The sequence below is a fragment of the Eptesicus fuscus genome, chromosome 6 (genome assembly GCF_027574615.1).
Source record: "Eptesicus fuscus isolate TK198812 chromosome 6, DD_ASM_mEF_20220401, whole genome shotgun sequence".
NCBI classification, from domain to species: Eukaryota; Metazoa; Chordata; class Mammalia; order Chiroptera; family Vespertilionidae; genus Eptesicus; species Eptesicus fuscus.
The window spans coordinates 50,890,540-50,915,922 of NC_072478.1; the positions used below are offsets into that span (position 1 = coordinate 50,890,540).

At 37.3% G+C, this 25,383-nt stretch overlaps 1 protein-coding gene across 3 annotated transcripts in view; it reads left to right on the plus strand.

Annotated features, from left to right (window-relative positions):
- Nucleotides 1–25,383, plus strand: part of FBXW7 (F-box and WD repeat domain containing 7) — a 179,786-nt gene that overhangs the window by 89,883 nt on the left and 64,520 nt on the right. For all 3 annotated transcript variants that reach the window (XM_028151728.2, XM_054717687.1, XM_008144063.3), the window contains one exon: nt 605–1,177. In XM_028151728.2, coding sequence (XP_028007529.1) covers nt 674–1,177 — 504 coding nt within the window. In that variant the 5' untranslated portion in view covers nt 605–673. The remainder of the gene's footprint in view (nt 1–604; nt 1,178–25,383) is intronic.

Here is a 25,383-nt window from a genome sequence, read left to right on the forward strand (position 1 = left end):
TTTTTATTTATTTTTATTTTTTTAGTTTATTTGCTATCCAGTTGATTTGTATTCATTGTGAAAAGTGAAACTCATAATATTATACTTGGTACCTGGCAGAAAATTGTGTCTAAAGGCCAGGTTTTGTGATCAGAGAAGTTTGGGAAATTCCTAGAGTAAAAAAGCCTTTTTAACTTGGCTTCCCTCAGCATTTCCTGAATTTAACTGAGCATTGGCTGGGTGTTTGTTTGTTTGTGTTTGTGAGAGACACTTTTTAACATTTTGTGGAAGTTTTACAAAAGATATAGTTTATGAACTACTGATCCAAAATTTCAAAACGTTTTTAGTGATCAAAACAATTAAATCTTCATTCTAAAACTATTTTAAAAAAGAAGATGAAAATAAAGCTGTTTACTATGTGATTTGGGGGTATGTTTTTATAAAGGCTCATAACTTTTACAATTTAAAACTTTCTATATTGATTCCTAAAGAATATTTTAATGCCTCAATGGCACCAAATACTTTTTATAATCTTTAATAAAATTTGGAATATAAACAAAACATAAAAGTAGGAGATAATGTATATTGTACAAACCTTTTTGTCTTCCTTCATTTTCCCCTACAGAATGTGAAAACCTTTGCATCTTCTGATAGTCTAGCCAAGGTCCAAGAAGTAGCAAGCTGGCTTTTGGAAATGAATCAGGAACTGCTCTCTGTGGGCAGCAAAAGACGACGAACTGGAGGCTCTGTGAGAGGTAACCCTTCCGCAAGCCAGGCAGATGAGGAACAGATGAATCGTGTGGTGGAGGAGGAACAGCAGCAGCAACAGCTAAGGCAACAAGAGGAGGAGCACACCGTAAGGAATGGTGAAGTTGTCGGAGCAGAACCTAGAACTGGAGACCAAAATGATTCCCAGCAAGGACAATTAGAAGAAAACAATAATCGCTTTATTTCAGTAGATGAGGACTCCTCAGGAAACCAAGAAGAACCAGAGGAGGATGAAGAACATGCTGAGGAACAAGATGAGGAGGATGAAGAGGAAGAGGAAATGGACCAGGAGAGTGATGATTTTGATCAGTCTGATGATAGTAGCAGGGAAGATGAACATACACATAGTAACAGTGTCACAAACTCCAGTAGTATCGTGGACCTGCCTATTCACCAACTCTCCTCATCATTCTATACAAAGACAACAAAAGTGAGTATATTTAGTCTGCTGTGCACTTGAGAAATTTTACATATCCATATTAATTGTAATAAAATTTCTCACAGTCTTTGTATTACTGCAAAATTATTCTTCAGATATGTAATAATATAATGGACTAATTTTGTTTTACAGAAGGTATTAAAAATATTAGAAATAGAAATATTGATACTGGGACAGTCTTATTACAAATGGAGGGAAAGTAATTGTTCCTATTTATTATTATGAAAAATCATTAATTTCAAATTTTATTATAAATCTTATCCCTGGGACAGAGATTAGTAGATTGTGTGCAGTGAAGAGGCTTGGGATGAAACATGACTTGTGTAAATCAAGTAGTAAAAATACTTTCTTATTTACAAAATGCAGCCTGTGGGGTGGCTTTGTGTTCACAGGTGTTAATCCAACACATGAGTTATTGGAGGTTACTTCAAATCCGTTTTCTTCCTGTGGTGATTAAAATTTATCCTTTGTAAATAGTCTCTTTATTATGTAGTTAAACAAGGTGAGACTATAGCCGGAATATTAATATTTGGTTGTTGGTGAAATCTGAGTTGGTATTTTTAAAAGTTATAAAGTACTAGACACTGACATTTAAGAGTAAACATTTTTCCTACATTATGAAACAACAAGAATTCATGATGCTATCATCAATGCTTGCTTCCCTCCAGATTTTATCATATTTACAATATTCAGGAACAACAGAATCATTGGATTTTCTTTCTGACTTCATTTCAGTGAAACACTGTATTTCTCAAAGGCATTTGAATATTTACTACAGATTAACAAATCATTTTGGTTGATATTTGACCTTGAGAGGTCGGAGGAGATGATGTCTCCAGGCTGAGATTTTCAACTTCCTGTTAAGTTTCTGCCACTCCTTCCCTTGCCTGCAGTTTTCCTTTCCCTTCCCATTCCTGGGAGATAACTTTGTTATCTCTGCTCCTTATCTCATTTTCCTACTGGTTGCCCATGGAGTTAACCATAGACCTATTTTATTTTATTTTTAAAAATATATTTTTATTGATTTTAGAGAGGAAGAGTGAGGGACAGATAGAAACATCAATGATAAGAGAGAATCATTGATTGGCTGCCTCCTGCACGCCCCCTATTGGGGATTGAGCCCGCAACCCAGGCATGTGCCCTGACCTGGAATTAAACCTTGACCTCCTGATTCATAGGTCAACGCTCAACCACTGAGTACATCAGGTGGGCAACTGTAGACATATTTTAAAAGGTGGATGGTTAGATTCCTGTCTAAACTGGAGGAGTCTTATTAGCTCAGGGCCTTAGTGATTAGTCTAGTACTGAGAAAAACAGTTCCATTGGATACAGTCCTTTGAGGCTGTGCCAGAGATCAGGGACTGGAATATACTAACCAGTCACACCGTCACTGCTTCCCAGTATTATCTTTGCTACTGGACAAGCAGGGAGGTGCTGAAATGTTGAAGTCTGTCTGAGCTGGAGGGAAGAAGTATTAGGGCAGCCGCAGTAAATTTGATCTTCCAGTGCTTGTTCTTTGGGGTGATATGTGGGCTTCTTTCCTCAAAACATTCCTTGATATTATGTCACTTAAAATTGTGGTCATGGCCGGGATGGAGTTGTGGAAAGAGGGAATATTATTTCTCTCACTACCCAGTCTTTCTGCTGTATTCTCCCCTCCCACCCTCATCAAAATATAGTCAGAATTAACTTACATAATGTCTGGGCTTTGCTTCAAAATAATACCTAAGGGGAGAAAAAGGAGGGTATAGATTGGCCATGAGTTGCTGATTGTTGAAGCTGGATTGCAGAGATGTGAGGTTTCATGGGTATTATTCTGTGTAGTTTTTCAATATTTTAGGCAGTGTTGCTATCTAATGATCTATTCAAAGAGGAAAGAAAGTAAAAAGAATTATGCTCAGAATGAATGAGGTATGTAACAACTTCTATCCTCCCTCCCCCCTCAAGCTTCAATGAGCCCATAGATCTTTATGTTTGCATGCTTTCTGGTTCTTTATCATTTGAAAATTAGATAAAAATCATGAATATCCAATTAGAGTAGACTTATGAGTTAATTCTTTGGAAAGGAACATTTTAGCTGGAATAATAACTTATTTTATAGACATTAAAATAAATAATGTCTGTAGTAGTTTATCCTTTTATTTTTAATCTCACCCGAGGATAAGTTTGTTTGTTTGTTTGTTTGTTTTATTTACTTATTGAGAGAGAGAGAAACATCTCTGTGGGAGAGAAACATTGATCCGCTACCTTTTTGGTGTAAGGGATGACACTCCAACCAACTGAGCCAACCAACCAGGACTGTAGCAGTTTATCTTCTTATTCCTATTTGCTTATTTTTAAATTTTATAGGGAACCACTGATTTAGCCCATAAACAATATACAAACAGATTTAACATCATCTCTTTTAACCTAAATTGACCTGGAATGATATATCTTAGGTACTTAGTTTAATACTTGAATTGCTGTCATTTTTGCATCTGCATGTGAAACTTAACCTCTTGAGACATGTTTATTCCTAATTTCCCTAGCCTGCCTGCAAGTTTAGATTTTATTTAGATGGAACTACCTGAGGCATTTTCTCGTCCCTCCCTCCAGGTGTTCAGGCAGTGCTTTGAGTCTCACTGCTGCAGCCCTGCTTTGTGGTAAGGCTCAGACCTTTCATAGTGCAGTTTGCCCAGCTTTCATCCCCATCTCTTGGTCTCTCTCCTTCAAGGTTAGTATGCCAAAGAGGGAGTTTATATCTTTCCTCTTGTTTCTTTTTTCTGAGGGTTCAGTTGTAGGAATGGGGGTTTAGTATTTAATTGCATTATCTTATTTAAGAAAGAAATGTAATCAAAACGAAGACTTGCTAAGCAGTGCAAAACCACCAATGATTTCTGCTACATTGTAAATTACAACAAGAAAGCCAGCTAGGCAAAACAGACCTTTTTCTAACAGGAGAAGCCATCAGAATGTTCAGTGGGAAAACTTCCAGCACCCAGGTTTGACAGGTGCTTTATTTATTTTTTCCCCCCTCAAGATGAAATTGTAAACAGAACTTTTAGATGTGTGTTGTATATAATACCTCCTTAGAAACAAACTATACTGAATTTAAGTCATTTTGATGACTCTTGAGTTGTGAATACAAATTATTGTTTTGTATATACAAGCTCAAAGGTGTATACTGAGTACTGATAGCAGAGATAGATGTGTGTATGCATTTATAGGTTGTGTACATATACATATATCTACATATATACATGTATGTGTGTGTATATGCTTTTAATACGTTGTTTATTTTGAGATCGCTTGCCTCCATAAATATGGCAAGAAGATATAAAACTATTTGATGGTTAAGGCAGCAAAGCTCTTCTACGTAAGTAGGATTTCCATCTGAAATTGGCCTGGTTTTGTTTTTGTCCATTCCTGAAACTTTCTTCAGGATCATTCCCAGAGTACTTTATTATTATTTTTTAAGAACATTTAAAAAACGTCAGTTATTATTGTGTTGCTTATAAAGAAAATGTTAGTCACCCGTGTGTATAAATGTGTTTAGTACAATAAATAGGGAAAAACTCTCTATTTCAAATACTTTATTTTGGAGCCACTTTAAATTCTTAATCGTTATATACATAAGACACTTTTACAGACATTACTCTAGGCCACAGTTTCAGGTCTTTAAACTGTGACTTTTGAGAAGAGTAGAGGTATAATAATCACTTTTAAAATCCCATTTTTAAGGTTAATATGGGATTTAATCTAGATTAGCCTAATTTCAAAATAAAAACAAAACACCTTTCTCTGCTATGCTGCCCTCTAGGTAGAATTAGGCAGACATTACTAAGATTTTCAGAAGAACTACAGGTAAGTCTGTATATATTCTAGACTTTGGAGTGTGGTGGTTTTCTACTGCCATGTCACATTTGAAATCACCAAGCTACCCTTTAAAAAATATAGAGCTCAGTTAAGTGCTTTTTTGTGTGTATTTAACAAACCATATGGAAGATATGAGGGCTCAAGTCTAAAGTAGTAACAGGAAGATATAACAATGGAATTCGAGGCTGGATAACAGATACCACTCTCTCTATAGTTTATCAAATGTGCTTCTTAACCAGGGGTTGTATGCCGGCTATTTCTGTCAACTTGATTTTATTAGTCTGCCTATAAATTCTAAAGTAAATTTGCTTCCCCAGATAGGAAGGCCCATCTCTTCAGTTTTAACTCCTCTGTCAACGCCTTATCACATTAAAGAATAAAAAAATAAAACTTATTTTCTGAAGAGATGCCCAGCCCACACTAAAGACTTATTTTGCATGTTTAATGCACAGTAACAGCTCATTTTCTACTAAAATGAAAAGCAAATGAGATTATCATCAAACCAGGTCTAGTATCCCCTTGATCTTTTCATGGAGAGAACCATATTTGAGCACTGATTTCTGCTTCTTCCATATCTGTTTAGTGCCTTCCATCAGTTCCCACACAACTTCATTTCTGATCTCAGATTAATCTGTTTTTTTTCTTACCATCCTAAAACTAATTAGTTTTTTTTTTTTTATCCTTTTTGCCTCAAATAAGAAATAAATGGTTAGTGTTTGTTGTCCACGAACCCCCAACCACTCCCATTAACCACAGCTACTAGGGAACTTTGTAGGACAATGTGGCTAACATCTGAAATATAACAGGGCACTAAAATCTACTGTTACGAGTAGAAACCTAGAGAGTGTTGGCTGCTTCAGGATGTTCCTGGTCTTGTCTTGTTCTTGTGAGACAAAGAGCTTAAGTTAAAAATTCTGTTAGTTATAGACATGCCCAGAGAACAAGTGCCATGTAAGGCAGTCTTCTTGAATAACATCCATAATAAACATAGCCCAACTAATAACCATGCCTTCTACCTTTATGTGAAGGAGGAAAACCTGGAAACATTCACTCAGTTTAGTTTAACCTAATTTTAAATATGTGGAGAGGACAATAGAAGTGGAGGAAAGGGGGCACACTAGAGAAGATAGATTTTCCCCATGTCATAGTAGAGTGGTAAGAGCTTTTTAGATTTGAGCTTGAATTCTGATTTTGCCACTCATTATATGATCCTAAGTATGTAATCTCATTGAACTGTTCCTTTATCTGTAAAATAAGACTACAGTACCTACTTCTTAGGGCTTTTGTAAGGACTAAGTGAAATAACATATGTAAAGCAAGTAGTATAGTACCTGCTACACTCAGGGGGTTCACAGATGTAGGCTTTCTCTTATCCCTCACCCCGAATCTTCATTCCCCACAGCACATATCAGTTTATCTATGTGTTTTTTATGACTTTTAGAGGTAAGTCTTTATATCACTCTCTAGTGGAAAAAGATATAGATAGAAGGATACATAGGAGGATTGGAAATACTATAATAAGCTGGGCCCATATCTAATAAAAATAAAAATATGACATATATTTTCAAGGGGATGCTATTCACACATCTTCCTAGTTGACAGGTATGTATCATTTCCTTTCATTAGAATTTAAGTCAGTTTTTTTAAACTTTCTTCTTCTAAAACATTCGTATTTTTAAATGCTTGAATCTTACAAGTGGATGCCAACATGAATTTTATTTTATGGTCAATTTCTATTTCTTGTTAGTGTAGTTTTAAAAATATTTGTTAAAATTATTTTAAAATACAATATCTATAAATATTGGTCATGTTTAAATTTATATCTGTTTTACTGCAAGCAATTAAAGATTACTTTGATTATTGGTTTTCATTCTAGACAAAAAAAGTCTCTCCACAGAATGGAGAATTAAAAAAATTTGTAAGTGTTACATTGGTTTGTACACAGAGAAGATAAATATCTCTGTGTATCCACAATAACAACAAATGGTTATCTTCAAAATGTTCCTGAGGCAAATTGTTTCAGGTGTTATAGTTGCAGTGATCTGATCTGTATTGATGTTTTTGTTGGTGTTAGGGAGGATGGTATGAAGAGGATAAAGAAATATGTCATGGTGGGTTCTGTTTCTGACTTTGGTAGACAATTTCAAAATGATGTCTCAAGCTCCCATCATTCACCCAGACCTCAGTCCTGCACTTCTATTTATTGGGCATTGTCACTAGAGTGGTCCACTTAAAACTACTGTTTCTTTCTTCATACCAATTTTTTATTTTCCTCCCCAGATTTACAATCTTTATTAATATCCTGGTCTTATGGTCATTTGGTGGAAAAACAGTTTGACTTTTTCTTATCCTCTAATCCCATGGGTCTACTGAAAATTTAACAGAGTTGAATATTTGGACTTACTTTTTCTTACCCCCAGGTGCTTATAAAATAAAAATTAGAGAGTCAATGTTTAAAAATGTCACGAGCATCTTTGCTTAGGTTTCTCTTTGCACTAGGCTATAATGTCACGTCCTTGACAATGAGTTGGCAGTATGAACGATTGGATGCATTTTTTAAAATGGATTTTTACCTCCATATAGATCTATAACCTCAATATAAATATTCTGATGGAGCCAAGTCCGTAAGTGGATATTTGAAATCTTTTATAATCTTACACAGTTTTTTTCACCCTGATTTCATCTCTATGCCCCCAGTAGCTTTTAATGACTTTGCTCCTCTCCAGCTAGCCAGATCCTTGAAAACCCTGATTTCATCTCTGTCTTTATACCTTCCTAGAATTAGAAACTTTAATTCTTTGAATCAATTGTTGATTTTCTATGCTGCACAGTTCATTTGGTATTACCTTGTGATTTTTTTGTAAGTTTGTTTTGAGTTGACGTTTAATTTTTTTTTTTTAAACAGAAGAAATTTGATATATTTTTCTCTAGTGCTGATTCAGGTTGAGAGTTGAAGATCCACAAATTGTAATGTGAACAATTCTCATTTCAGCTCTTACGGTCTACCCAAGTTAGACTATAAATTATAAATAGGCATGCCATTTATGTTTCGTTTAAAATCCAAGTATTCAATATAAAGATGGTTACATTGAGGAATATTATAATACATTAGTAGTTCTAGAGTAAGACTCCCCAAGGAGAAGTTAAAATCCTAATTTTAGAACCATGTTGCTAAGATACAGAAATCAATTGAAGGTAACTCATACAGCCATTAAACACCATGTTTTTAAAGAAAATTTAATAACAGGAAAATGTTTATAAACAATGTTTACTAAAAATGTAGAACTAAAAACTATGTATACAATATGATCCTAATTATAAAGCAGGCATACATTAATCTACCTATCTACCTACCTACCTATCTACCTACCTACCTACCTACCTACCTACATACCTACTAGTATCTACCTATCTATCTACATAGGGAAAAATCAGAAATAATTAAACCAAATATTAGTAATTACATCTCAATATGGTTGAATTATTTATATTTTTTCTTATATAAGATCAACTTACCATATGCTATAGTAATAGTTTAGCATGGTGATATCCTTCTTTGTATGTGGTTTCTTTTGAGAGTAACTTAGAGCACTCTCGATAGCACTTTTGACTCCATGAAACATGAATATCTTTCATTTTAAAATCTTTCTGTGACCAATTTAAGAGTCTGTCTTTAAAATATAATTCTAAAGTGCTTTACCAGGAAGTCACCAGTGTTTTCCCTCCCCTCCCCTATTCCCAACTCCCCATTTCGTCAAACTAATTAATGTATTTAAGCTGCTTAGCTTTCCATTAGAATTTTAAGTCTCCTGTGATAGAAACTGAACTGGAGGGGACCTTTGAGATCACCAAGTCCAAGGCTTTATCAATAGACTTGGGCTTGAAAATGAAGTAATCTCTAGAGAATACTGCAGTATGAAGTAACATTACATTTTTACACAGTTCTTTATGTTTACACTTATTAGTCTTCTTTGGTCCTTGTTCTTCTATCTAGAAATGGCAGCCCTTCTTATAGGAGAAGACTGCTGTCACATTCATCCATAATCTTTCTCCATACTGAATGCCATCGATGTGTTTTCCAGGGTCGTCATTCTGTTTGCTATTCTGGACAAATTGCTCTTGAAGTGTTGTGTCCTGTAGTCAACATGGTGCTACTGAGGTGCTGTAGAGCCAGACTATCACTATTATTCTGAATCTTACCAGTGCAATGGAAATAGCCTTGATAATGATGATATTAGTAATATGATAAATAAACTATTTATTGAACACTAATTACTATGTGCCAAGACATTGTGTTAAATACTTGCCATATATAATCTCATTTAATCTTAAAAGTCTAGTTTATGTAGCTTCTAATTTTTATCCATATCAGAGATGAGAAACAAGTGAAGAGAGATTAAGTAATTCATCAATGGTGAGTGAGCTAATAAGTAGTGGAGCTAGGATTTTAACTCAGAACTCATTCTGGGTCCTGGTTGCACTTCTGTTAAAATTTGTTAGTAATTTTGGGAGGAGTTGGACTGTTGAACCCATAAAGCCACTACTTTACCCTCTGTTTTCATGCCCTCCCCAAAGTTGTCCCAACTTAATCTCTATTCCCAGGGTATATTTATTATAATTCATATTACATTGTATTAAAATTGTTTTTGACTCCTCTTCAAGCCCTTTGATTTTATATCTTGCCTAATAATATTTATCAGGTATAAGACATCCCCATGTCTAATAGTTAATCAACAAATAATTAGCGAATCCATTTTTATTTACTCCTAGCCAGTCCCTGACCACATGGATGCATATTTTGCATAGTGAGGGTCAGTGCATATACTATTTTTCATTCCTGCTTCTTGTAACATCCATGTGCAGATTTTTGTGTAGGCATACGTTTTTAACTCTTTTCTGTAAATACCAACAAGTGCAATTGATGGATTGAAAGATATGAGTATGCTTAATTTTGTAAGAAACTGCCAAACTGCCTTCTAGAGTACCTAATGCTATTCTGTATTCTTACGAACAATGAAGGAGAGTTCCTGTTGCCAGCATTTGATGACGTCACTGTTTTTGGTGGTTTTTGGCCATTCTAGTAGGTATGCAGTGGCATCTAGTTTTCATTTGAAATTCCCTAATGCATATGATGTTCAGTATCTTTTTATATGCCTACTTGCCACCTGTATGTCTTCTTTGGTGAGATGTCTGTTCAGATCTTTTACCTGATTTTTCATTAGGTTGTTTGTTTTCTCATTGTTGAGTGTTAAGAGTCCTTCATCTATTTTGGATAACTGGCCTGTATCATATTGTCTCTGGCAAGAATTTTCTCCCAGTCAGTGGCTTATATTCTTACTAGAGGCCCAGTGCACAAAATTTGTGCATGGGTAGGGTCCCTAGGCCTGGCCAGCAATCAGGGCTAATCGGGGCCTTCTGGCTGCCGGCCAGGGACTTCCTTCCCCAGCTGCTGGCTGCTGGCCGGGGCCTTCCTTCCCTTGTTCCGCACTGCCCCCTGGTGGTCAGTGTACATCATAGCAAGCGATTGAACTCCTGGTCTCCCGGTCGAACTCCCAAGGGGACACTTTGCATATTAGCCTTTTATATATATAGATTCTCTTGACATTGTCTTTCATAGAGCAGAAGTTTTTAATTTTAATGTCTAGGTTATAAATTATTTCTTTCATAGATTGTACCTTTGGTGTTACATCTAAAAAATCGTCACCATACCCAAGGTTTTCTAGGTTTTCTTTTATGTTACCTTATAGGAGTTGTATGGTTTTGTGTTTTATATTTAGGTGTATGATCCATTTTGAGTTCATTTTTTAGTGTGCATATCCAGTTTTTCCAGCACCATTTGTTGAATAGACAGTCTTTGCCCCATTGTATTGCCTTTGCTCCTTTGTTCCTTTGTCAAAGATTAGTTGACTATATTCATGTAGGTTTATTTCCGGGCTCTTTAATTTGTTTCTTTTTTTCCCCCTTTATATTCACAACATTTTCCCCCTGGGATAACCTATGGAAGTCATTGTGGAATAGCTTTTTTCCTATTGAATAATAACCCTGGTGTTATAGGTTGGGCAGGTAATATTAGGTAGAATTGTGGTAGTTATAGTAAGCTTTCGTGTTTTGTGTTCTCCCCCCCTCCCACCCCCCACATTTAGATTGTTGACAGACCTGGTTCTCTAAGATTCTACTGTGTCTTATAGGACCTTGTACTTTGCATACAGGAACTGCTTAAAATTAAATTGAACTTTCAGAAAACAAAGTCTTTAAGTGTTTTTATAGAAATGGTCCTGTTGAATCCTGTTCTGCTTATTGTGAGTATTTGCAGGTTTTTGAATCTAAGTATAAGACTTTGAATCTGCCCCTATTAGATTTTCTATCATTATTTGATACGTTGACTCCATCCTCAGTCATTTTGGCTCCTGCCTTACATAGGTCCTCCTCACTAAGATGAGCTTCTATCAGGATTCTGTCTTTCAGAATTTTCACTGTCCTTCCCAGTTTTGTAGTTCTCAGTGCATATGTATCTACATCCAAATAATTAAATCAGTGATATCTGAAGTGAGAAGATGAAAGCTAGGTTGAGATCTAAAGGATAAGGAGGATTCGACAGTGTTAGGAAGCTGTAAAGAAGTGAAAATAAAGAGTGGTAACTTTTTTGAATAGTGGCAGATTTTTTTAAATAGTATAGAACCTTGCTACATATTTGAATATATTCCAAATATCTATATATATTTACATTGGGCAAATTTATTTAAATTTTCTGTTTATATCCTGTTTCTTTTTTAATATATTGATTTTTTACAGAGAGGAAGAGAGAGGAATAGAGAGTTAAAAACATCGATGAGAGAGAAACATCCATCAGCTACCTCTTGCACACCCCCTCCTGGGGATGTACCCGCAACCAAGGTACATGCCCTTGACCGGAATCGAACCCGGGACCCTTGAGTCCGCAGGCCGACGCTCTATCCACTGAGCCAAACCGGTTTCAGCTCCTATCTGTTACTTAGTGGTTTCCTGATGGCTGATGGCTAAATGGGACTTTGGAGGGTTGTTTTCAGAGTTTCCACACCATAGACAACTTACCTTGACATCCAATGTCAAGGATTAATCTTAATGCCAAGTATAGGAATTTCACAAAATCTTGTTATTTCTAAAGTTTTAACTTAGAAATATTATTAACTTCAGATTACAGAAAATGAATGATAGAACTGGGAGTGTAATTTAGATATTGCTCATATACTACTCCCCCCATCATCTTCTACAACTCCAATATGTAAATAATAATTATATTTCACCAGCTTTAATTTAGATGGTAATATTAATTTTTAAACCTTTTCACCAGTTATTATAATCTTAAGACTCTTCCTAACAAGATTCTTTTCTGTTTGTGAGTATACTTTTTACTTGACTCTTTTCCTAGAGTCTTAATCACATCTTTGGCCTCCCCTGGGAGACACAATTTTTATGTATTTTATTGCTTTGGTTGCTGTAGTGAATCTCTATTATCTGTAAATCAAGATAAAGGGAAAAAACCAGTTGGATGAATTACAGTAGAACACAGAGAAAAGAAAATATGCTTAGGGAATTTATGTGTGTTTTAAATATCTAATTTGTAGTCATGGCACTCTTATTTTTGTTTCTTTTTGAAAAATTTCCTTAAATTCAATATTGTTTAGTCGTGAGAACTGCTGTTTCTTTTCCATTTAGTATAGGGATTAAATTTTTTAAAATTTAATTTATTGGTGTGGCATTGGTTAATAAAATTATATAGGTCTCAGGTATACAATTCTACAAAACATAATCTATATATTGAATTTTGTGTTTACTACCCCAAGTCAAGTCTCCTTCCATCACCATTTAGCCCCCCTATACCTTCTTCTACCTCCCCACAATCCCCCTTCCCTCTGGCAATCACCATACTGTTGTCTGTGTCTATGAGTCTTTCTCTTTTTCTTTGCTTAATTCCTTTACCCTTCTTACCCAGCCACTTTTTTTAATGGGAAAACTTTAAAAACATTTTAGAGTTCTCTCAGTGGATACTCTAAATATGGATAATAGTTCAAAAGAAGGCACAGAGAAATAAAGTCACAAAAGATACAACATATTTAGGTTTTTGTAGAAGTCATACATGAGCTTGTTTAGCATATATAATAAATCAGGAAGTATTTTTTACTATGAAATATCATATCTAAGACTCACTTAAGAATTAATCTATTTCTTCATTGAACACTAGAGGGCCATATAGTACTTTATTGCTGTTGATAGGAGCTGCTTTTAATGTATTTAAATATATTTAATAGGTGCTTGTCTTCTCTTCTACTTTGTGTTCTAGTACACTATTTTTTTCCCTAAGAATTTGAAATTAATATTGGGATTAGTTATGTGCATTGTCATGTAATATGTGAGATACCTAGGGATTTTAAAAAACTAACAGTTAGCATATCTTCATTTTGCTGTTTTAAAGAAACAATGCAACAAAAGTGAAAAAAATGAGCTTTAGAATAAATGTACACATGTGCACAAACTTACTGTGCTTTGGGAATATAAGTATGCTTTTTGAAACTTTCTCAAGTATCTGCACATAAACACATTAAAAACAAAAGTCTTTTCATTGTTAGTTGCTCTGAGCTCCCTCAGCTTACATGTGAGAAAAGAATGATCCCTTTAAATTCTTGTCTAAATTTTCTCTTGTGTTAATTAGATAGAAGGCAATATTTCAGGGTGTCACCACCTGGTCATCCTTAACTAAAGATATTTGAACAGATGATTCTTCATCCTTAATTTCTTTTGGTTGCTTGGGATGAAGAAATGAGAAACAACTAACATTGTGGATGAGTAAAGAAAGTCATGGTTACCCCAGTAGTAAGATGGCTCAGGCTCTTACGAACTGTAGGGTATATGCCTTTCCTAAAAGGTGTTAGTGTTCAGTTAAAAAAAGAAAAAGGAAAAAATTGTACAAGCTTAACAAAACTTGTCTTTGAGCTACATTTGACCTATGGATTACTACTGATTTTAATAGCTTCTAAAGATTAAGTTTAACATCTTAAGTAGCATCTTAGTTAAATTTTTATTCTTCCTTAGATATACTTCAGAGAGCACTTTGCATTATTAATTTCTATATTATGTTTTGAGGGGGGAAATAAGGACATTTTCTCTTCAACTAGTGTTTACACTTCCCTTTTTGTGAAGGAAGATTAGGATGAATTTAGGGGAAACATTTACACCTGGAGGAGAGCAGAAAGGATCTTGTAACAGAGAGAAAGCAATAATACATATGAAGACTTAAGAGAACCTTATCTTTTGAGTTTTTCTTCCTTGAATTTGTTAATTTTAATATCTTAAATTATTTCTTCAAATTACTTAACTATAATGAAGTTACTAAACTTCTATCTTTAGTTCTCAGTTTTACTGATGACTTAGTCCTCGTGAATATTGATGAACTCAATTTAAAGTCATTGCTGAAACCGGTTTGGCTCAGTGGATAGAGCGTCAGCCTGCGGACTGAAAGGTCCCAGGTTCAATTCCGGTCAAGGGCATGTACCTTGGTTGCGGGCACATCCCCTATGGGGGATGTGCAGGAGGCAGCTGATAGATGATTCTCTCTTATCGATGTTTCTAACTCTCTATCTCTCTCCCTTCCTCTCTGTAAAAAATCAATAAAATATATTTAAAAAAATAAAGTCATTGCTATGATAGCGGTATTTTCAAGCTGGTAGTTACATTGTGTGTGTATATTTTGTATCACTACCATGTGCTGTATTTTGACAGATTAACATGAGTTTAAGTGATTAAACACTGAGCTTGAATTCTGATCTTTATGCACAGGTAATGAAATTAGCTCTTAATGGCACAATCTACTTGGTGAATGAATGTTAAATGGTCAAGGGTAAACAAGTAAAAAAAAAAAGAGATCAGTATTGGATATGGTGAAAAACACCGGAACTGCTCTTTTCTCAAGAAGGAGAGAGAGATATTAGGTGCTATTGATGGATTGAAGACATTAAAATATTGCCTTTTTGACATGTATCTGGAGAGAACATTAGTAGTTAAAATTTGGTTGAATTTAGCAATATTATTGAGTTCTGAAAGAATGGCCATTTCTCTTCTAAGATGTGCCACAATTTGATACTAGCTTTTATGGGAGCAGGATAAAGAAGGTGTGGCATACATTACTGTGCTAAATGCATACTTCCACTCTGAGGGCATTTCGTTTCAGAAAGGTTAATGGGGAAGGTGTGAGTGCAGAATTGATAGTATGTGGTATTTTACAAAGGTAAAAAGACCACTTAGATTCCCTCAAAACTCTGAAGGTTTGGGAAAATCAGGTTAGTATGAGTACTATAGATATTTCTAAAATACTACCTATATTGTAACTAATCTCCATCAGTGATGCCTTGACTACACTGAAATGATTTCCAACCAGAAAAATTTTTTAGCCTCACTTCTCCATATCACAGTTTATAGGATATGACCAAGAAGTAATGCAGGTCAGAAACGTAATCCTATCTAATAAAAGAGTGATATGCAAATTGACCATCACTCCAACACACAAGATGGCTACCCCCATGTGGTCAAAGATGGCTGCCCCCATGTGGACACAAGATGGCCACCACAAGATGGTCAGCAGGGGAGGGCAGTTGGGAGGGACCAGGCCTGCAGGGGAGGGCAGTTAGGGGTGACCAGGCCGGCAGAGGAGGGAAGTTGGGGGTGACCGGGCCTGCAGGGAAGGACAGTTGGGGGGGACCCAGGCCTGCAGGGGAGGGCAGTTAGGGGTGACCAGGCCTGCAGGAGAGGGCAGTTAGGCATCAATCAGGGGAGTGGTTAGGGGGTGATCAGGCTGGCAGGCAGAAGTGGTTAGGGGCAATCAGGAAGACAGGCAGGCGAGCAGTTGGGAGCCAGCAGTCCTGGATTGTGAGAGGGATCCCAGATTGGAGAGGGTGCAGGCTGGGCTGAGGGACACTCCCCACCCCTGTGCACGAATTTCGTGCACCGGGCCTCTAGTTTAAATGAATAAAGTGGACTAAACATGAGACCCAGGAAGCCAAAGCCTCGCTAAAGGGAGTGACTGTGAAAATTGTGATCCTGATATTGCCATGTTTTCCAAAAGCCACTGGGATTCCTGATTTTTAGATGATAATTTTTCAGTTTTTTATATGTTGACCTCTAAATTTTTCAAAAGCATTTCTGTGGGTTGGTTTGACCTATGGGCCACCCATTTTCACTAGATAGTGTATATAGAAGAAGACTGTGCAGTTCATTACTTATTGCAAAATGAAAGTCGTTTGCATCCAGTGCAAATCGAAGAAGGGCACAAAGTTCTTTGCAGTGCAAGTACAGCACATACATAGCACAGTAAGTGCCTTAGTCGGTGGCCTAAGGACTTTTTTCTTTATGAATTTAATATACTGATTTTAGGTGTTGAACTGCCATATGAATTGGCCTCCTTTAAAAGAAATGTGTATTGTAACTTCCACAATGAATTCGAGGTGGCATATATCTAGGAGAAACAAATTTAGTAAAATGATCAAGTGTACCTGAAAATCAGAACCGGGAACATACTGGAATAGACTATGAAGATAAGGCCAACAGCGAGTTATGATGAGTTGGACTAAGCTGTTAATAGGACACAGGTTGGCCACTCATACAGGTTGGCCTACTCCAGTATTCTTTAAAGTGTGACCTTAGGCCAGATGGATCAGAACCATCTGGAGTGCTTATTAAAAATGTAAGTTGCAATGTTACATGCCAGAAGTGCCAAACCAAATCTCTAGGTTTGGGATGTGCATTTTGATTAAGCACCCATGATTCTGATATAGATTAAAGTTTGAAAAATATTGCCCTATTAATTTGTTTCTCTCATTCCTTGTGATAAAATTAGGAGAAGGATTTGCCAAGTCCTCTCAGGAAGAGAAAATGTCATTCACACAGATACACACGCACACACACAGCTCCTTTTCTAGTATCATATGAAAGGAATTTCTCACATGGGGCAGTTAGGGGGAGGCCAGGCCGGCAGGGGAGCAGTTAGGGGGCTGCCAGGCCAGCAGGGTGGCAGTTAGGGGGCGGCCAGGCTGGCAGGAGGGCAGTTAGGGGGCAATCAGGCCAGCAGGGGACCAGTTAGGAGGTGATCAGGCCGGTAAGCAAAGGCAGTTGAGTGGTTAGGGGTGATCAGGCAAGCAGGCAGGTGAGCAGTTAGGAGCCAGCGGTCCCGGATTGCGAGAGGGATGTCTGACTGCCGGTTTAGGCCCCATCCTGCAGGGATCGGGCCTAAACCGGCAGTTGGACATCCCCCAAGGGGTCCTGGATTGGAGAGGGTGCAGGCTGGGCTGAGGGACGAATTTCGTGCACTGGGCCTCTAGTATAGTATTATTGCCCAGCCAGTGTGGCTAAGTGGTTGAACATCAACCCATGAACCAGGAGGTCACGGTTCAATTCCCTGTCAGGGCACATGCCCAGGTTGTGGGCTCAATCTCCAGTGGGGGGCATGTAGGAGGCAGCTGATTGACGATTCTCTCTCATCGTTGATGCTTTATCTCTCTCTCCCTTTCTCTGTGACATGAATAAAAATACATTTAGAAATATATAGTATTACTGAGAAGATTCAATGAGATGATTAGTTAAAGTACTTAGAAAAGTGACTGGGAGATACCAGGGCCTTAATAAATGTTAGCTATTACATTTCATAAGATTTATCATTATAATGTTATAAGACTTATACCGAAACTAGCTTAACTAACTAGTTCAGGTTAGATAATAGGTAATAAGCTATGTAAACTATTTTAGTTCTAAAGATACCTACTTTTTTAGATGTGTTGAAATTATTCCACTGATTCTTTTGGTCTAAATTTTTGTAACTTTCAACATCAAGTTCAGTTATTTGATAGTGTAAATTTTCTTAGGGCTAACTATGAAGCATTTTTGTTTTCTGGCAGGTACCATCACTCCCCAGTTGGTTATTAATGCTGAACCTAGAAGGTATTTGAAAGAGAGCCTAAAATTAAATGTTGGTAATCTTGGAGCTTTGAGTTCTCAAAGAAAATCTTCAGAAGAGATGAAAATGCTAGTTCTATTCTATAATGATACTTGGGTGTTCTTGAACTGAATAGCTGGACCTAGAATAAATGCAAGGGAAGATTCTCTTTGCTACTTCTGTAGAAATTTTAGAATTACTGCTTGATATTACAGGAAATACTTAAATTTTTCAGTTAAGAGATGGTTATAAACAAATGAAAACAGTCATTACAAATGAATAAGTTTAAAATAAATCAAGTTAAAATTCTCTCTAGGATGTATCTTAGAGAACATGTTTTAAAGAATGTTGCTATAGCTACTAGCTGTATCTGATGTAGAATATTAACTTGATTCCTACTAGTAGTAAGGGTGGCATCTTGCATGTAAACTTTAATCTTTAATTATATGAAATGTAAATAAAGAATGATTGTTTTTATAGATCACTGGGGCTAAAAATAAGATTATTTTTGGCTAGAAAAAGATTTATTTTCTTCAAATGTACCATGTCCTTCTGTTCATTTGGTCTTTGCTGATGCTATTAAAGATAGCTTCTCTATTTTAGAAATAAAAGTTGCTTTTATGAGGTGCTTTACTTTCAAAGTGAAAATGCTTTAATTTTTTATGTTTCTGGTTGATATTAAATGACAATTTCTGGTTATTGAAATCAGATGCAATGAGGAATGGAAGTATGAAGGAAGTACTGGTGCATTTGGGAACTAAGTGTCAAGAGTTAGTCGTTTCCGTAGCTACAGATGTTGGTCTTATATGTCTACATTATACATTTAATTTTCTAGAAGGAATTGCTGCCATCTATCTTAGGGTCTAGTGAGTGAAAATTTAAATATGCTGAGGTACATCTGTAATGTTTATGACAATTTTAGTTTTGGGGGTTTATTTCTTACTAGAGGCCCAGTGCACGAAATTCATGCACAGGGGCGGGGGGGGGGGTTCCTCAGCCCGGCCTGCACCCTCTCTAATCCAGGACCCCTTGGGGGATGTCCCCCTGCGGGATTGGGCTTAAACCAGCAGTTGGACGTCCCTCTCGCAATCCGGGACCGCTGACTCCTAACCACTCACCTGCCTGATCACCCCTAACCCCTATGCCTGCCTGCCAGATCGCCCCTAACTTCCCTCCCCTGCCGGCCTGATCGCCCTTAACTGCCCTCCCCTGCTGGCCTGATCGCCCCTAACAGCCTCTGCCTCGGGCCCCGCCACTGTGGCTTTGTCAGGAAGGAAGGAAGGGAGGGAGGGGAAGACGTCCAGTTGACCAGGTCTAATTAACATATTACCCTTTTATTAGTATAGATTACTAATCACTCCATTAACTAGTATAGGAAAAAAAAGAGTAAAATTAAGATAGAATCATTATTCTATATCATTTAGATGTCAGTAGTCTTATATTTTATTTTTACTGTATTTTTATGCTTCTGTACTCCACAAAGAAATAGAGCAGAGATTACTAACTGGTGTCTTATATGGTATTTTTAAAAACCACATTTGAATTTGTTGCCAACATTTAAAAATTTGGCCCTAGCCAGTGTACTCAGTGGTTAGAGCATCAGACTTCAAACCAAAGGGTCTCAGGCTCAATTCCTTGTCAAGGGCATGTACCTAGGTTATGAGTTTGCTCTCCACTCCCCAGTCAGGGCACATGCGGGAGGCAACCAATGGATGTGTCTATTTCACATTGATCTCTCTCTCTCTCTCTCTCTCTCTCTCTCTCTCTCTCTCTGAAAAGCATTGGGGGAAAAAATCCTCAGGTGAGGATTAACAACAAAATAAAATAAATATAAATAAAATAAAAATTTGGTGAGTTCACATAAAAATGTTGATTTTTCACTTTCTTTTGCAAATGTGGAATATCTGGGCTTACTGCGCTCATGTGCTTCCATGACAACCATCAATTGCATCTTTTAAATGGACTTTCTAGGTATTAAACTTTACCTGCCATTTCTCTTTCATTTTACTTACCTGCTCCTCTAGTTATTTGAGTTAGCTTGGAATAAAGACAAAAACATGATTGTAGGAAATCCAAAAGTTGATTTTTCTTTTATTTATCACATATCAAACTAGTTTGGATATAAATCCAAGATAATGTAATATCTAACTGTTTGTCAGGGTTATTATTAAAATAGCCAGAGAGTTGCTAAACACCTCATTTCCAATGGGTATTATTAAAGTGAGAATTTGTCAGCAAGACTTTTGCTATGCTCCAAATGCCCACTAACTTAAATTTTCATTTTGGATCATCCTTTTTTTTCTTGTTAAAATTTAAAGTTAACACTACTAGGATGACCATTTATCATATTACTAGAGGCCCGGTGCACGAAATTCGTGCACGGAGGGGGGTTGTCCCTCAGCCCAGCCTGTACCCTCTCCAATATGGGACCCCTCAAGGGATGTCCAACTGCCCGTTTAGGTCGGACATCCCTCTCACAATCCAGGACTGCTTGCTCCCAACTGCTTGCCTGCCTGCCTTCCTGATTGCCCCTAACCGCTTCTGCCTGCCAGCCTGATCACCCCCTAACCACTCTGCTGCCAGCCTGTTTGCCCCCAACTTCCCTCCTCTGCCGGCCTGGTCACCCCTAACTGCCCTCTCCTGCAGGGTTGATCACCTCCAACTGCCCTCCCTTGCAGGCCTGGTCCCTCTCAACTGCCCTCCCTTGCAGGCCAGGTGCCTCCCAACTGCCCTCTCCTGCTGGCCATCTTGTGGTGGCCATCTTGTGTCCACATGGGGGCAGGATCTTTGACCACATGGGGGCAGCTATATTGTGTGTTGCAGTGATGATCAATCTGCATATTACTCTTTTATTAGATAGGATAGAGGCCTGGTACAGGGGTGGGGGCCAGCTGGTTTGCCCTGAAGGGCGTCCTGGATCAGGTGGGGTTTCCCTTAGGGTGTGGGGCGGCCTGAGCGAGGGGCCTGTGGTGGTTTGCAGGCCGGCCACACCCCCTGGCGACCCAAGCAGAGGCCCTGGTATCTGGAATTTATTTTCCTTCTACAATCGAAACTTTGTAGCCTGGAGCAGAGCCAAGCCTGGGGCTCCCTCCGAGGCCAGCCGGCAGCCATTTGTGTTGGGGTTATAATTGAAACTTTGTTGCCTTAAGCGGGTGGGCCTGGCCAGGGTGTGCTAAAAGTTTTGCTTCCCCTGTTGCCGGCAGCAACCCTGGCCTGCTCTCTCAAGCTCTATTCTGCTGCCATTTGTTTGAATTTGTTTACCTTCTGTAATTGAAACTTTGTAGCTTGAGTGGAGGCTTAGGCCTGGCAAGGGCAGGCGGAAAGCTTGGCTTCCTCTGTTACCTAGGAAACCTTGCTCTCTGTGGCTGTAGCCATCTTGGTTTGGATTAATTTGCATACTTGCTCTGATTGGATGATGGGTGTAGCTTGTGGGTGTGTCGGAGGTATGGTCAATTTGCATATTTGTCTATTATTAGAGAGGATAGCAGTAAACCAGTGTTCTTGGAGCTCCTTATTTTGTAAGATATTTCAGTTATCTGTAGCTACCTAATCACCCCAAAGCTTTATAGATTATAACAAACCATTACTTTATTATTTCTCACTAGAGCCCCGGTGTGTGAAAATTCATGCACTGGAGAGGGGTCCCTCAGCCTGGCCTGTCCCCTCTCACAGTCCGGGAGCCCTCAGGGGCGGGAGGCGACCCGGCGATCAGGGGAAGGCGACACCCCATCACACCTCTGCTACTGCCACTGCTGGCAGCGAAAGCCTCGGCCAGCCCTGGTTATCTGAGCCTCGGGCGGCCCTGGGTGGCTGGGCAGCTGCTATCCGAGGCTTGCCTGCACCTCGGGTCAGCCCTGGGCAGCTGGGAAGCCACCATCCGAGGCTTGCCTGTGTCTTGGGCCAGCCCTGGGCGGCTGGGAAGCCGCCATCCGAGGCTTGCCTGCACCTCGGGCTGGCCCTGGGCAGATGGGGGGCTGAGGGGACTGGGGGACTCTGGAGGCAGGTGTATGGAGCGGCTGGGCCCACCTGGGGGCAGGCCTGGCCTTGCCACGCGCCTGCCGCCCCGGCGGGGCTGAGGGGACTGGGCGCTGCCATCTTGTGGCTGTGGGCGCCACCATCTTTGCGATGGCATGAGCATCAATTAGCATACTCCCTCTTTATTAGATAGGATTGTTCATGTGGGTTATGAATTCGGAAGGGATCACTTAGACATTGCTGATTCAGGGTTGCAATCAGCTGGGGGCTGCCCACGAATCTTTATTTCTTCACATAGTCCAAGGACTTCTTTACATGTGGTCTTTTTACCAGGGCTAGTTTGAGCTTCTTCATAGCATGGGGACCTTAGGGCAATCATTACTTGAGAAAGGGCTACCATGTGAGGGTTACCATCAAGCAAGGTGAAAGCAGAGTCTCTTTATCATTATTTAGCCTAGGAAATCACATAATGGACTTTTACATTCTCTCTTGGTTGAAACAGACTCCACTTCCCAATGGGAGAATATTGTAAGAAGAGCTTGTGAGATAGGGGATATTGCAGTGCAATCTTTGAGAGAGAAACAATTTGCTGTAGGAGGTAATAATATTGCTCTTAGAATTTTTTTTAATCCTTACCTGAAGATATATTTTTATTGATTTGAGAGAGAGAGGAAGGTGGGGGAGAAACATCGATGTGGAAGAGAAACATCAATCGGCTGCCTCCCATGTGCACCCTCACTGGGGATCAAGCCCGAAACCTGGGTATACTTCCTGACCGGGAATCAAATCCACAACCTTTTGGTGTACAGGATGATGCCCCAACCAACTGAGCCACCTGGTCAGGGCTGCTATTATAATTGTTTTTTTATTTTTCGTTTGGACTTTACAAAAATCAGGCTAGTTAAACTAGATTGCATATACTGTATAATATGTCTTATGTAATATTTTATTTCAGTTATCTAGAACTCAGTTATCTGACAAACTTATGTATCTGAAATATATGATAACAAATCTCCAACTAGATTAGGAAGTAACACAAATAGGCTAGACTTGATATCCTACAGAATAAAATATATGTTCTATTACAAAAGCATGAATTTAGGAATCAGACATGCTAGAGTAGAAATCTCAACTCTACTGCCTTGCAGCTGTAATAGCTTAGGCAGTTTTAAACCTTTCTGAGCCTCAGTTTCCTTGTCTGTAAAATAGGATAATATTACCTTACAGTTGTGTCTTACTTGATATTTTAAGTGGAATAAAGCATGATCTACTAGGAACTCTTGTCAGTGTTTAATCCTTTCCCCACATCATTGTACAAATCTGAAATAATACATTTGTACTTTCTGAGTCCTGTAGTTGCAAACTTATTTCAGTTATCTAGAACTCAGTTATCTGACAAACTTACGTATCTGAAATATATAATAACAAATCTCCAACTAGATTAGGAAGTAACACAAATAGGCTAGGCTTAATATCCTACAGAATAAAATATATGTTCTATTACAAAAGCATGAATTTAGGAATCAGACATGCTAGAGTAGAAATCTCAACTCTACTGCCTTTGTACAAATCATCATTGTACAAATCTGAAATAATACATTTGTACTCTCTGAGTCCTGTAGTTGCAAACTTCCTTTATATCAGCTATTGATTTCTGTTTCAGGCATAATCAAGAATTGTAGGGATTTTTCTTTGTTTTTAAACTTTCTTGATATCAGTTAATGTTTTATTTATTGGAAAGGGTGAAAACTTAGACTGTCAGTTTAATGTAAACTTACCTATAAAATTAATGTTGATGTTTATCAGACAATGCATTTCCTTGAATATATAATTTTGACAATGTGGAAGTCCAGTTGTATTAACTGTCAGCTCATCCAAGAATGAGGCCCTACATATATATGTATTTTCTATAGCTTAGTTCTATACTGAAAGTATTTTCTATTATAAAAGTAATTCTTACTTAAATTTGATGAAGTGAATATTGAAAAGTGAATATTTTTCAGTAAAACATTTATTAATATTTAGTGAATATTGATAAATCTCACATGCTTCTACAGCATGTTACCTCAAATTATATAAATGAAGTTGTGGAACTAAGTTTATTTCACTCAGAATAACTTATTTTTATTTATAATTGCATAAAAAATGCAACAGTGTAGGAAACAATTATCTCCCCTCTTCTTACTATTTTACTTTTTAAAATTGTCAACACTTAAATATCTTATATTTTCATAAGTTCAGTTTTGTATTCTTCATAGAATAAATTCATATAAAGTGTTAAAATATCACTTTGGTGAATTTCCTGCATTATAACTTAATTTTTTTTGAAGTTATATAGGAAAACCACCTGCTGTATTTTCTGTGTTTAAAAGAATTATTGGTATTATACCCTTATTTATGATTCTCTGGCCTGCAACAGTCTTAAAATTTTACAGGAAAAATAAATAATTGATAAGTAACATTTAGTTTAACTGAAGTTAATGACTCTTTTATGCTTAAATGTGTGCATAAAAGTAACTTAGATGAGGGAACTTAAAAACCTGTTATTAAAAAAGTTTTTGTGTCCTTACACTTAAGTTATATTTTGAGAATTGTATAAAATTAAGTTGCTTTAAATCACTTATTCTGTCATCACATGAGGCTTTTGCATGACTGAAATACCTATAATTACTGTGTCATTTTTGTCATAGTTGACTTAAAGGTATAACTATAATAACCATCAACTAAATTCTTGGTGAGCAGCTGTGTAAGACCAATTAACAGCTGGGGTAACCCAGCACAGACTGTAAGAATTAAACTTAAATTATGTTATAGTCATTGAGACTTTATACTGGGCATTTCTGAAATACTTAATAAATTCAACCCAATAGTTGGACTTCCATTTTCTATCAAATATTTCTTTAAATGCTTAATGAAAGAATGAGGAAAAATGTCATTTTAATGTTAACAACTGAAGTTCGTAGACACAAATATGAAATAAAATGCAAAGTTTACTAAAAAAACTAACAAATATACTCTTATGTCACTGTTTAGGCAACTGTGGTAGATAGGAAAGGAAATACATATAACGGTATAGTATGGAATAAAAAATTCTTGAGGGTTTTTTTTTTATTTCATCTTTTAAAATAATTTTTATAAAAAAATCATTTATGCCTATAACTTTATTCCAAATAAAAATGTTTTCTAATTAAGCAACACTAATATTCACAACACAGGGATAGAGGTCTATTTTTAGAAGTTATATACAAATGAATTGAAGCAGTGAATTTTCTTTATAGTTTGTAAAACTGTACTATTAACGAAACTATAATAAAGGAAGACTCACCAAATTGACAATCTAACAAATTACAATAAGACTCCATACTTGGTACTGCTAGCACTGTAATATATTCTTATAGCTGCAAGGGAC